This window comes from Macaca mulatta, chromosome 2 (genome assembly GCF_049350105.2).
Source record: "Macaca mulatta isolate MMU2019108-1 chromosome 2, T2T-MMU8v2.0, whole genome shotgun sequence".
NCBI lineage: Eukaryota > Metazoa > Chordata > Mammalia > Primates > Cercopithecidae > Macaca > Macaca mulatta.
In genome coordinates this window covers 108,418,103-108,431,523 of record NC_133407.1, presented here as the reverse complement: position 1 = coordinate 108,431,523, position 13,421 = coordinate 108,418,103, and the positions used below count along the sequence as shown (strand labels likewise).

Here is a 13,421-nt window from a genome sequence, read left to right as displayed (position 1 = left end):
GCAACCTCCGCCTCCTGGGTTCAAGCGATTGCCCTGCCTCAGCCTCCTGAGTAGCTAGGACTACAGGCACCTGCCACCACGCCCAGCTAATTTTTGTTTGTGTGTGTGTGTGTGTATTTTTAGTAGAGACGGGGGTTTCATCATGTTGACGAGGATGGTCTCAATCTCTTGACCTTGTGATCCGCCCGCCTCAGCCTCCCAAAGTGCTGGGATTACAGGTGTGAGCCACCATGCCCAGCCAAAAAATTCTTTTTCAAAAATTAACTGTGGACCTGAGCAGACAACTGAAATTCCTGGTCTACAATAAGAGTGTCTACAAATGTCTCTGCTGATGAGGAAGGACTGGCTTGCAGGAGTCTTTTCTCTGTGAGAAGTGGCTGTACCTATAACACATGGGGAAAAAGGACTGCTTTTAAGGAAGCATCATGTTACTGTTTCTCTCGGAATTTTCCCATCTGGGGTGCATGGAATAGCCCACCCAGCTGGGGAAGCGTGGCATTAACACTGGGCCCCAGCTTCCTTATCAGGAGGGAATTGGACAAGGAAAGAGATCCAGCACTTGCCTCATCTTGAAATAGCTCCAGTTTAAGCCTGAGAATCATCAGCCCAGCCTTGCTACAGGCCTTGCTTGTGTGAGGCTGCTGGCTGGCAGGTTTGCATAAGGCCTATCCATGCCCAAGCTGGTGTAGGAGGACGGACAGGTTGTATAGTGAGAATGAGGAGAGACGATGCTATCCAACTTGTTCTCTAAGTGGGTACTTCCTGAGTGTCTCCTGGGCACTAGGATTCATTGAGGTACTGGGGACAGTGATGAGCAAGACAATCTCTTCTATGGGGGTGGGGGGACTGAAGAGACAGGCAAATAAACAGTCGGTTTCAGGATAGCATGAGAAGAGTTTTAGTGGGGACAAACATTACAGAGCTTCAGGCAGGAGCCTTAGGAACCCATCATCCTGGCCAGGGGCTCAGTGTTACAAGCTAAAGGTACCAGGTTTATTTTTATCTCAGCAAACTACAGAGAGCCTGTCCACAACCATGAACTGCCAGCCTGTGCCTTATATGGTCCATTACACTAATTGAGCTAATCTCCTCCATTTGCATCACTGGTCAGCTAAAAAGTCAGCATTCCTTGCTGTTTGGTTCATGAAGATGGGGAGCAAAGCTTTGTTTTCTGTGGCAGCAAGCACTAATGCCCGTGCAGGTCCAAGTACCAAAGAACATTAAAATCCAAATGCTAATGGTGTTATTGAAGAACTCTGGCATTGCAGCCTGAATTTTGTCTTCTTTTTAGCTCTTTCCTTTGTTGGGGGTGACTGCTGAGGCACTGGGTCTCTCTGCTAATGCTGAGTTTTCCTCTCACCAACTCATGCTGAAAACTAAGATACAACCTGGACTCTTGAGTCTCTTGTGTCACCATTTAGAATCTAGATGGTCAGAGCTTTTCCCAGGCAAAACAGAGAGAAAGCATGAGCTATGGGAAAGTGCTAAGATTGTGGGAAAGTTGACCTGGGCATGACTGAGCCTGATGTGGTTGAGATGGGCTGGGACACTGCCTATTTCTGGTAGAAAGGAGGGGAAAGGGATTGTCAGATGTTTCCACCATTGGATACCACATATCTTATCAAAAACGAATTGAGCACAGATAGTGTTAGAGGTGCCCTCTCTAAACCACTCTTCTGCCACCTGTGATCTCTGTTTCCACTTGGAAAACTGGAGACAAAATCAGGTCCCTTCTAAATGTTCACTGAGGACAGAGTTTCAGTTTCAAGTGCTGAGCAATTTGAGGGATTTGGGGAAGACATGGTCAGAACCCTAAAGAATCCAAGCTCTAGCAGGGCCATAGCAATGGTACCCATCTAAGATTCTTTCCTTTCTGACTTCTGTCTTGTTCCTTTTCCAAACAGGAAAAAGAAGACAAACAAGGGCCCCGCCGTGGGTGTCTATAATGGCAACATCAATACCGAGATGCCAAGACAGCCAAAAAAGTTTCAGAAAGGGCGAAAGGACAATGATTCCCATGTATATGCAGTCATCGAGGATACCATGGTGTATGGGCATCTGCTACAGGATTCCGGCGGGTCCTTCCTGCAGCCCGAGGTGGACACCTACCGGCCGTTCCAGGGCACCATGGGGGTCTGCCCTCCCTCCCCACCCACCATATGCTCCAGGGCCCCAACTGCAAAGTTGGCCGCTGAAGAGCTGCCTCCTTGCTCCCCTCCTGAGTCCGAGAGTGAACCATACACCTTCTCCCACCCCAACAACGGGGATGTAAACAGCAAGGAAACAGACATTCCCTTGCTGAACACTCAGGAGCCTGTGGAGCCAGCAGAATAACTTGATCCCTTCCAGGGAATTTGCTGAGTTTCATAAAGCAGGGCACTGAGACACCCATCCATGTTCCTAACCAGAAATCCTAAAGAAGAGGAATTATACAGAAGGAACAGCAGGAGATTTTCCTGGACACCACCAACTTCACATTGCTCAGTGGACTCATTCTAAGCACAAGACACTGAAAATGATGAATTCTCATCTGGATACGGTCATGACAGCTCATGTCCTTCTCAACTCAGGCTGTGTGGTTAGCCAGCCTGTAATGAGAGGAGAGAGGCCTGAGTCACCTAGCATAGGGTTGCAGCAAGCCCTGGATTCAGAGTGTTAAACAGAGGCTTGCCCTCTTCAGGACAACAGTTCCAATTCCAAGGAGCCTACCTGAGATCCCTACTCTCACTGGGGTCCCCAGGATGAAAATGACAATGTGCCTTTTTATTATTATTTATTTGGTGGTCCTGTGCATTTAAGAGATCAAATGTATAACCACCTAGCTTTCTTCACCTGACTTAGTAACAACTCATGCTAACTGGTTTGGATGTCTTCATTGTGACTTCTATCGACCATTAGATAAACGTGTGCCAGTCCCCCGGGAGGTGGGAATAATTTATAATCTGTCCAGCCAGAAAAGGGTGTGTGTGTTTGAGCAGCATTGACACATATCTGCTTTGATAAGAGACTTCCTGATTCTCTAGGTCGGCTTGTGGTTATCCCATTGTGGAAACTCATCTTGAATCCCATTGTCCTGTAGTCCTAGCAATTAGAGAAATTTCCTTAAGTTTCCATGTGCGATTCTCCCAGCTGCAGGAATACTTTGACATTTAAAGAAAAATTTAGAGAATATTCTCGTCCTCTAAAAATGTTTAAATATATACTGGACAGTGGCCCCCTGCATTAGTTGTCTGTTGCCACTGCAACCCATCACTTGGTAACTTAAAAACAACACATTATCTTACAGTCCTGGGGATCAGAATTCTAAAATGGATGTCCTTGAATGAAAATCAAGGTGTCAGCAGAGCTGTGCTCCTTCTGAAGGCTCTAAGGAGAAGCCAGTTCCTTGCCGTTTCCAGCTTCTAGAAACTGGCTGCATTCCCAGGCTCCAGTGGCTGGTCAAGCTTTTCTCACATGTCTTCACTGTGTCACTGACCCTCCCATTTCCCTCTTTGACTTACAAAGCCCACCAGGAAGATCCAGGATAATCTCTCCATCTCAACATCCTTCCTCACACTGGAAGAGCCTTTTACCATGCAAGACAACATAGCCACAGATGGGGATTAGGACCAAGACATCTTTGGGGTGCTGTTATTCTGCCTACCACACCTTCCTGCCACTGACTCCCACAGGAGAGGCTACAAAATGATCTGGCCCACAGGGATGTTCTGTTTATCTTGCAGAATCTAACACTTAAAATTTAAAAATTCCCATAACAATCCAGATCAGAAGAACCGGCCATTCTGAGGCTCACATTCTCACCCAGCAACAACTGGCTGGAGCTGGGCACCAGCTCTGCCTTTAGATTGGGTGTCTACTTCACCAGGTCACCACAGCCCACACTACTCCCTATCACCTCCCACAATGAGGCTGAGTGTTTGTTTCTACTGATCAGTGCCCCTGCAGGTTGCATTTCTTGTAATGAAAAGGAACCCCTGGCATTAATCTGATCAGGTGAGTAGACCATGAGACCAATGTGTGCTCACATTCCTCTTTTTTCTTTAATTTGAGACAGGGTCTCATTCTGTTGCCTAGGGGGTAGTACAGTGGTGCAATCTCAGCTCACTGCAACCTCTGCCTCCTGGGCTCAAGTGATTCTCCCACCTCAGCCTCCCAAGTAGCTGGGATCACAGGCGCAAACCACCATGCCCAGCTAATTTTGTAATTTTTGTAGAGACGGGGTTTCACCATGTTGCCCAGGCTGGTCTCAAACTCCTGGGCTCCTGCCTTGGCCTCCCAAAGTGCTGGGATTACAGATGTGAGCCACCACATCCTGCCCCACACCCTCATTTACACCAGTTATCTACCCAGTGCCTGTGGACTTTTGCTTTGCCACCCCTGCTCCAATCTGGAAGGAGAGGGATTGTGCTATAGCTTGTCAGCACAGTCCCAAGTTCAATATTTCTGTGGCAAAAACTTCCTTCAAAAAATAAATGTACTTCATTGTATTCAATGAATTCACCTTGAAAACGCACTGCCTCAACTTGTTCACATGGCGTGAATGAAAGGAATTTTATAATCTCCTAAATGGTGTGTACTGCAAGACCTCTTGAACACTTTCCAGAGGACAGGATATTTAAATTATGCCCTTGGCGTTGCCTATAGCACCTTTCCCTTCTAAAAGTCTGCTTCCTGCCCAGTGACCCTTGTGCTTGTGAGCCCAGGTGCTGACCCTCCATAAAGGGCCAAAGGAGGGCTGCAGCTTCCTTCCCTCACCAAAGAGTCCTTATTTGAATTCACTGTGTGGAGCCCTGGCCCTCCGTTCTCGACTTTCCCCAACCTCCTAGCCCCTTCCAAGCAGGACTAGGTGACCTGCATTCCACCCAAGGTGGGGTTGGCCTTCTTTGGGCTGGCTACTTGTCACCATCACCGACATCACTGTTGCCTGCAAGGACACCACATGGCCATTTTCCTTCAACTGAGGGCTCAAAACTCCTGGACAAGTTGCTGGCTCCTGAGACCAGTATTTTCTGAAGCTGTGCCTCAGTGAAGGGGCCTAGCCTGAGGAACCCTGGCTCTTTTCTTTAAAGCCCAGGCCCTACTTATATAAAACATTTCAGGGTCACTGGAAACAGTGAAGTGCGTTTGTTGAAGCCTACTGCATGCCAGCCCAGTACCCATCCGTGTGGTCTGCCATGCCTACATGGAAGGCCAGCGCATGCAGGACTGGTCTCCAATGCTGTGATCATTGCACAGAAGGGAAAGGTCTCAAGGAAGAGTCACCTGAGACAAGCACAAGCCCACCAGACATGGCCTTGGTAAAGGTTAGAGGACTGGTGTGTGTGGATCTGCAGTGCTTCACTGGAAATAATTTATTCATTGCAGATACTTTTTAGTGGCATTTTATTCATTTCCTATGCTTTTTTAAATAAACAAATGTACCAAAAAACAAGTATCAAGCTGTTCAAGTGCTTCGGCTGCTTGTCCCCTGGTTCAGTAGAGGCCCCAGTTTCCCAGTTGTTGACTGTGACAGGCTCAGCGTGGGCTCAGCAGATGCTGTCTTCATTTGTGGATGGTGCGGAAAGCTGGGCTTTGGGATACAGGCTCTTTCCTCTTCGTGTGATGCCGCTCTGTGTGTGAAGCAGATGTTTTTGTCTGGAAATAAAAATAATAGTCTTGGAGTCTTGCCACCACTGATTTTCAAGTCTCCCTGTACGCAAGTGGAAGGAATGGAAGCTATTGCCAATGGGTAGCTGAGAGGCCAGGGCTTGTTCTGTTCTGTTCCTGTGGGGCAATATGGGCCCCACCCTGTGTGACCTTTCCCAATACCTAACCCCCATAGAGGCCCAGGGCCACCCTAATCACTGACCACAGTTGATCTCTAAGCCCCGTGCGGGTCACCAGCCACCAGAACAAAAGTAAAGGGAGGGCAGTGAGAGGAAAGTTCCCATGGCTCCCACCATCTGCCATGCACTTGGAGGGGAGACTCAGGCACACCGGATTGAATCCACCGAGAAAACCAGATACTGTGTAATGAGCCACCCCAAAATTTAGTTAAAAATTAGTAGTTTTGCTCACAGATCTATAATTAGAGCAGGGCTCAGCAGGGACTGAGTATCTCTGCTCCACGTGGTCTCAGCTTGGGCAGCACAATTAGAATCCTCTTTCAAGTGGGCTCTTTGACACAGCTAAGTTAGTGCTGGCTGTTGACTGGGAGCTTTGACTCCTGGTCACTTGGACTACTGCACAGAGCTTCTTCACAACATGGTGGCTGGGTTCCACGACTGAGTGCTCCCAGATTCTAAAGGTCAGAACAGCCAGTCTCTCAGAGGCTGGACCTGGACACTGGCATGACATTACTTCCATTCTATTCCTTTTTTTGTTTTGTTTTGTTTTGTTTTGTTTGTTTGTTTGTTTTTTGTGTTTTTGAGACAGGGTCTCACTCTGTTGACCCAGCTGTAGTGTAGCGGTAAGATCATAGCTCACTGCAACCTTGAACTCCTGGGCTTAAAGCGATCCTCCCACTTCAGCCTCCTGAGTAGCTGGGACTACAGCCATGCACTACCACGCCCAGCTAAACTTGCATTCTATTCTATGGGGGCATTAGTCACAGAACCTACTCAGATTTACGTGGAGGAAGCAAAGATTCCCCCTCCCCATCTCAGTGGGAGAAGTGTCAAAGAATTTGCAGCCATCTGTAATAGGCTTCAGTGGGGCTGGGGAGATCAGAGCTGTCCAGGTCATGCCCTTGGACAGCACTGACCACCTTCACCACTGCGTCCTTGATCACCATGACCACATCTGGGCTGCATCCCACCTCTGACTGCCCCTTCTCCTGGATCCTGTTCTCATGACTCAAGGTTCAGTCTTTGGTCTTCTGGTCTTTTCTCTCTGCACACTGCCCCATAGGGAGGGTACTGTCTTAGTCCATTTATGTTGCTATAAAGGAATACATAAGCATGAGGAATTTAAGAAGAAAAGAGGTTTATTTGGCTCATGGTTCTGCAGTCTGTACAGGAGGCATGAAACCCAGCATCTGCAACTGATAAGGGCCTCAGGCTACTTCCCCTCATGGCAGAAGACAGAGGGGAGCCTGCACGTGCAGAAATCACATGGTGAGAGAGGAAGTGAGAGAATGGCAGGGGAAGGGGTGGTGCCAGGCTGTTTCCAACAACCAGCTCTTGACAGAACTAAGAGAGGAAGAACTTGCCATGGACCCAGGAAGGGCATTAATCTATTCTGAATGGCTATACAAGATTACATCTTCTAAGGTCACTTTCAGCTCTAGAACGCTTTGATTCCTCCAGTCACCCAGGCCCAGAATATTGGACCTAACTTCATTTCATCCCTGTCACTCACCCTGATTGTTCTAGTTTCTCCTCCCATCCAACATCCCCCTCTATTCCACCAGTCCTTTTTCATCATGTGACTCTGTCGCTCTGAAATCTGTGCCTCCAGACTTGGTTGGCCCTTAGAACAGAATCCTTGGTCTTTTGCTGGTGGTGTGGCATTTCCAGTCCACTGCCTGGCCCTCCTTACCTCTTCAGACTTCTCTCCGCCCACTTCACCCATGACCTCAGAACTCTATTCCAGTGGGGCTCTGAATCCACTCCTGCCCACCCCTTGCTCATGCCATTGTTCCTGGACAACTCACAGCAAAAGCTGCCCACCTTTCATGTCTTACCAGCACTTCAAAGTCTATCACAGAGCCCATTTTCTCCAGGAAGCCCTCCAACTCTGCTAAGCTCTCCTTCTAAATCTCAATAGGCCTTTTGATTCATAATTCTTCTGCATGTAGCTATATTAGTTTCATTATTTAAAAAGCTTGTGCTTGCTTGTCTTTTGCTTAACCAAGATGCTACTTTTTTCAGAGGTAGGGGCCCATGTCTTGTACTTGGTCCATCTGCCTCACATTGTCCAACACAGTGGGTGCCCTAGAAATTATGTCTGTTACATTTAATTATCAGAGACATGTCGTACTTCAGCAGTGACTTCAGGCAGGTGTTATGCTGGAGGCTTCCAGATGGCAAGGAGGAAGTAGATGTCAGGCAAGTGCCCTGTGTTTTACAAACCTTATCTCATGTCATCCTCTAATATCCTAGCAGCAAAGCTTATCTTCAGCTTACTGGTGAGAGGAGAAGGCCCAGCAAGGTGAAGTCACGAGCCCAAGGTCACAGAGCAGCAAGAGGCAGGGCAGCAATCATATAGCCTTTCCACAGTGCTCTGCTACTCAGCTAGGCCATGAGACTGGGTTCTCCTGGGATCCACAGTCAGGAGAGGGGCTGCTGAGGAGTCTGGCAGACCCCAGGGCTTCCTAGATAGTGTTTGTCTCCTCTTTTGCTTTCCTTCAAGACGCCACAAGTTTGAGGTGGAGGAGGCCTCAGGGACACTGAAGCACAATACCTAGTCCTGGGCACAAGATTAAATCTTCTAAGCCCACTTCTAACTCTAGAATGCTTTGATTCCTCCAGTCACCCTGGTCCAGAATATTGAACCCAACTTTGGTTCATCCCTGTCACTCACCCTGATTGGCATTTCTGCTTCCACCTATATGCCCTGCCTTGTCTGGACTTTGTGTAGGCAGCTCCTCCCCCAAGTCAGGGATACTTGGGGGTCTGATGTTAAAACCACAGGGCAAAGCACCTATAGCCCTGAGGCTGCTGCCAAACCTGTCTCCTTTACCCTCGCCCTGCCCTTCAGACCCAGCCTCTCATGGACTTCTGTTCCCCAGGGAAGAGGGGAGTCCTGTTCACATCTGTGTGGTCTCTGGGATCATATCTAATCAGTGCCACATCAAGGCATCCTCAGCCAGTCCTGGGGAACCCACAAACAACACCCAACCCCACAGCTCACTGTTCTGTTTGGGGGGTTCACAAGGCTATTTCTTGGCTTTAAACGTGCTTATGACGAAATGAGAAAGGTGGAACTCAGCCTCCTGCTGGCCAATTCTCTCCTAGCCTCAGGCTTCCTAAGAACTTTTTTTTTTTTTTTTTGAGACAGAGTCTTGCTCTATTGCCCAGGCCGAAGTGCAGTGGCATGATCTTGGCTCACTGCAACCTCCATCTCCCAGGTTCAAGCGATTCTCATGCCTCAGCCTCCTGAATAGCTGGGATTACAGGTGTGCCCAACCACACCTGGCTAATTTTTGTATTTTTAGTAGAGACAGGCTTCACCATGTTGGCCAGGCTGGTCTCAAACTCCTGACCTCAGGTGATCTTCCCGCTTTCACCCAGCAAAGTGCTGGGATTACAGGCGTGAGCCACTGCACCCAGCCTTAAGAACTTCCTAATGATCCCATGAGTTATATGGATGAACCAGCATGGCCTCTTCTCTACCCTTGAGTGTAGGTGTATTAGTCCGTTTTCATGCTGCTGATAAAGACATACCTGAGACTGGGAAGAAAAAGAGGTTTAATTGGACTTGCAGTTCCACATGGCTGGGGAGGCCTCAGAATCATGGCGGGAGGTGAAAGGCACTTCTTACATGGCAGTGGCAACAGAAAAATGATGATGATGCAAAAGCAGAAACCCCTGACAAAATCATCAGGTCTGGTAAGACTTACTCACTACCATGAGAACATTATAGGGAAAACCATCCCCATGATTCAAATTATCTCCCACCAGGTCCCTCCCACAACATGTGGGAATTATGGGAGTACAATTCAAGATGAGATCTAGGTGGGGACACAGAGCCAAACCATATCATTCCACCCCTGGCCCCTCGAAATCCCATGTCCTCACATTTCAAAACCAATCATGCCTTCCCAGCAGTCCCCCAAAGTCTTAACTCATTTCAGCATTAACCCAAAAGTCCACAGTCCAAAGTCTCATCTGAGACAAGGCAAGTCCCTTCTGCCTATGAGCCTGTAAAATCAAAAGCAAGTTAGTTGCTTCCTAGACACAATGGGGGCACAGGTATTGAGTAAATACAACCATTTCAAATGGGAGAAATTGGTAAAAACAAAGGGATTGTAGGCCCCATGCACATCTGAAATCCAATGGGACAGTCAAATCTTAAAGCTCCAAAATGATCTTCTTTGACTCCATGTCTGACGTCCAGGTCTTGCTGAAACAAGAGGTGGGTCCTCATGGTCTTGGACAGCTCTGCCCTTGTGGCTTTGCAGGATAGAGCCTCCCTCCTGGCTGCTTTCATGGGTGAGCGTTGAGGCTGTGGTCTGCAGCTTTTCCAGGTGCACAGTACAGGCTGTCAGTAGGTCTACCATTTTGGGGTCTGGAGGACAGTGGCCCTCTTCTCACAGCTCCACTAGGCAGTGCCCCAGTAGGGACTCTGTGTTGGGGCTCCAACCCCACATTTCCCTTCCGCACTGCTCTAGCAGAGGTTCTCCATGACAGCCCTGCCCCTGCAGCAAACTTCTGCCTGGACATCCAGGCATTGCCGTACATCCTCTGAAATCTAGGCTGAGGTTCCCAAACCTCAGTTATTGACTTCTGTGTACTTGCAGGCTCAACACCATGTGGAAGCTGCCAAGGCTTGGGGCTTGCACTCTTTGAAGCCATGGCCCGAGCTCTACATTGGCCCCTTTCAGCCATAACTGAAGTGGCTGGGATGCAGGACACCAAGTCCCTAGACTGCACACAGCATGGGTACCCTGGACCTGGCCCTCAAAACCATTTTTTCCCTCCTAAGCCTCTGGGCCTGTGATGGGAGGGGCTGCCATAAAGACCCTTGATATGCTCTGGAGACATTTCCCCATTTTCTTGGGGATTAACATTCGGTTCCTCATTACTTATGCAAATTTCTACAGCTGGCTTCAATTTCTTCTCAGAAAATAGATTTTTCTTTTATACTGCATTGTCAGGTTGAAGACTTTCCGAACTTTTATGCTCTGCTTCCTTATTAAAACTGAATGCCTTAAATAGCACTGAAGTTACCTCTTGAATGCTTGCTGCTTAGACATTTCTTCCACCAGATACCCTAAATCACCTCTCTCAAGTTCAAAATTCCACAGATCTCTACAGCAGGGGCAAAATGCCACCAGTCTCTTTGCTAAAACATAACAAGAGTCATCTTTGCTCCACTTCGCAACAAGTTCTTCATCTCTATCTGAGACTACCTCAGCCTGGACTTTATTGTCCATATTGCTATCAGCATTTTGGGCAAAGCCATTCAACAAGTCTCTAGAAAGTTCCAAACTTTCCCACATTTTCTTGTCTTTTTCTGAACCCTCCAAACTGTTCCAACCTCTGCCTATTACCCAGTTCCAAAGTCACTTCCACATTTTCAGGTATCTTTTCAGCAGCACCCCCTCTACTGGTACCAAGTTACCGTATTAGTCCATTTTCATGCTGTTGATAAAGACATACTCGAGACTGGGAAGAAAAGGAGGTTTAATTGGATGTACAGTTCTACATGGCTGGGGAGGCCTCAATCATGGTGGGAGGCAAAAGGTACTTCTTACATGGTGGTGGCAAGAGAAAAATGAGGAAGATGCAAAAGCAGAACCCCCTGATGAAACCATCAGATCTCATGAGACTTATTCACTACCACGAGAACAGTATGGGAGAAACCGCCCCCATGATTCAAATTATCTCCCACCAAGTCCCTCCCACAACACGTTGGAATTATGGGAGTACAATTCAAGATGAGATCTGGTGAGGACACAGAGCTAAATCATGTCAGTAGGTAACTGCAAGAGCTAGACTATGGTCATTTAAGACCCAGCCAACAAACAAGCCTAGGAAAAGATTAGCTATAGTCTACAAGGACTCAGAAAGAGATCCTGTAGCTCTCTTTCTGATCTACAGGAAAATCTGAAACTGATGTAAGAAAAGAGCTCCCCACCCCAGCCTTCTGCCCAGCCCAGGCCAGCAGCAGTGCAGCAGCAGCAAACACTCTCGCCTTTGTTCCCTCTCCCATTTTCAACACTCTGACTGCCCAGCCCGCATCCTCAAGACCCAGGAGGCAGCTTCGTGGTCATGTAACCTATGCGTTACACAGAACCTACAACTTGGAAGGGCCCACACTTGGTCTCTGCTGTTGCCAGTTCAAAATTCTTAATAATTTTTGAACAAGGGACCCAGTGTTTTTATTTTGCACTGGGCTCTGGCAAATTAAGTAGCCAGGCCTTTTCAGAGGATGAGGCAGTTTCTGAGAGGTTAAACAACCTGTCTGGGGATTCACAACTAAATGACAGACCAAGATTTGAGTCCTAGTGTGTCTTAAACTCCATCAGCCTCTTTCTTCAGGGTGCTGGCCTCTGCTTGCTCACCCACACTTTCCACACCTGTGCACATGATTTTTAAACTCTATCAAAGGGCCTTCTGTGCCACACCTTTATAAGCTGGCTAAAACTCATTAGGCTGATCATCTAAAAAAAGAACATTTGTAAATTGGCCTATAGACAGAATAGGTCTATTTAGACAGAACAGACTATAGAACTGCCTATGTTCCAGACAGTAGCCAGCAGCTACATGTGGCTATTTAGACTTTAGTATTTATTTAATTAAAATTTCGTTAAATTTGGTGCTAAAGAATACATCAAAATACACTGGGTTTCCTTTTTCAAATTAAGTGTGCATGATTGTATATGGAAGAGACTAAGGTCCCAGGGTAGGAAAACCAGGAAAAGGGATATGGAGTTCTTACTTGACTTGAATGTGCACCTGAGGGTGCTTTGTGTGAATATATTGCACACTACAGCATTGTATTTCTTTTTTTGAGTTGAGTTTCAATAAAATACAATTCTTCCCCCTTCTAAAAAAATGTAGTTCCTCAGTTGCACTAGCCACATGTTTAAGCTTTCAGTAGCTGTATGTGGCTAAGTGGCTACTGTATTAGACAGAACAAATATAGAACATCTCCATCATCACAGAAAATGCGATTAAACAGGGCTAATATAGCAAGTGTGTGTGTGTGTGTGTGTGTGTAATGCCACCTTCTATTAAATGATTACTATTTACCAAGAACTCTTCTAAAATGTTTATATGAACAGTTTTATTGAATCCTCATATTTAATTTTCAGTCCTTATCTTACTTGACACAGTATTTAACACCATCTCTCTCTCTCTCCTCCATGAGACATTTCCTTCTCTTGGCCACCACAGCCTCAGATTTGCTGGTTTTCCTCCTTCCCCTCTGGCTTCTCCTTATCAGTCTCCATGGCTGGTTCCCCCTTTTCTCCCAATCTCTAAACATCAGAGGGCCCTGTGGTTCAGTGCCCAGATTCTTCTCTTTTCTCTCCACACTTACTCATTTGGTGACTTTCTCCAGTCCCATGATGTTAAATACCATCCATGTCCCAATGGCTCCCAAAGTGGACCTATGCCCTGAATTCTGACCATGTATCCATCTCTGCTCAAGATTTCCAGTTGGTATCTAATGGCCATCTCTGATTTGAAATATCTACAGCTGACCTTCTGATGTTCCCCTCAAACCTGTTCCTCCGATTGGTGGGGAGGCTAGAGGAAACAAGTTTGCTCCAA

The 13,421-nt window shown here is 47.2% G+C and overlaps 1 protein-coding gene across 2 annotated transcripts in view; it reads left to right on the top strand.

The window, feature by feature from the left end:
* The window catches only part of CDCP1 (CUB domain containing protein 1), a 60,910-nt gene extending 57,698 nt beyond the window's left edge, over window positions 1-3,212 (top strand). For both annotated transcript variants that reach the window (XM_001114659.5, XM_028844034.2), the window contains exon 9: window positions 1,905-3,212. In XM_001114659.5, coding sequence (XP_001114659.3) covers window positions 1,905-2,334 — 430 coding nt within the window. In that variant the 3' untranslated portion in view covers window positions 2,335-3,212. The remainder of the gene's footprint in view (window positions 1-1,904) is intronic.
* Window positions 3,213-13,421: the final 10,209 nt, after the last annotated feature.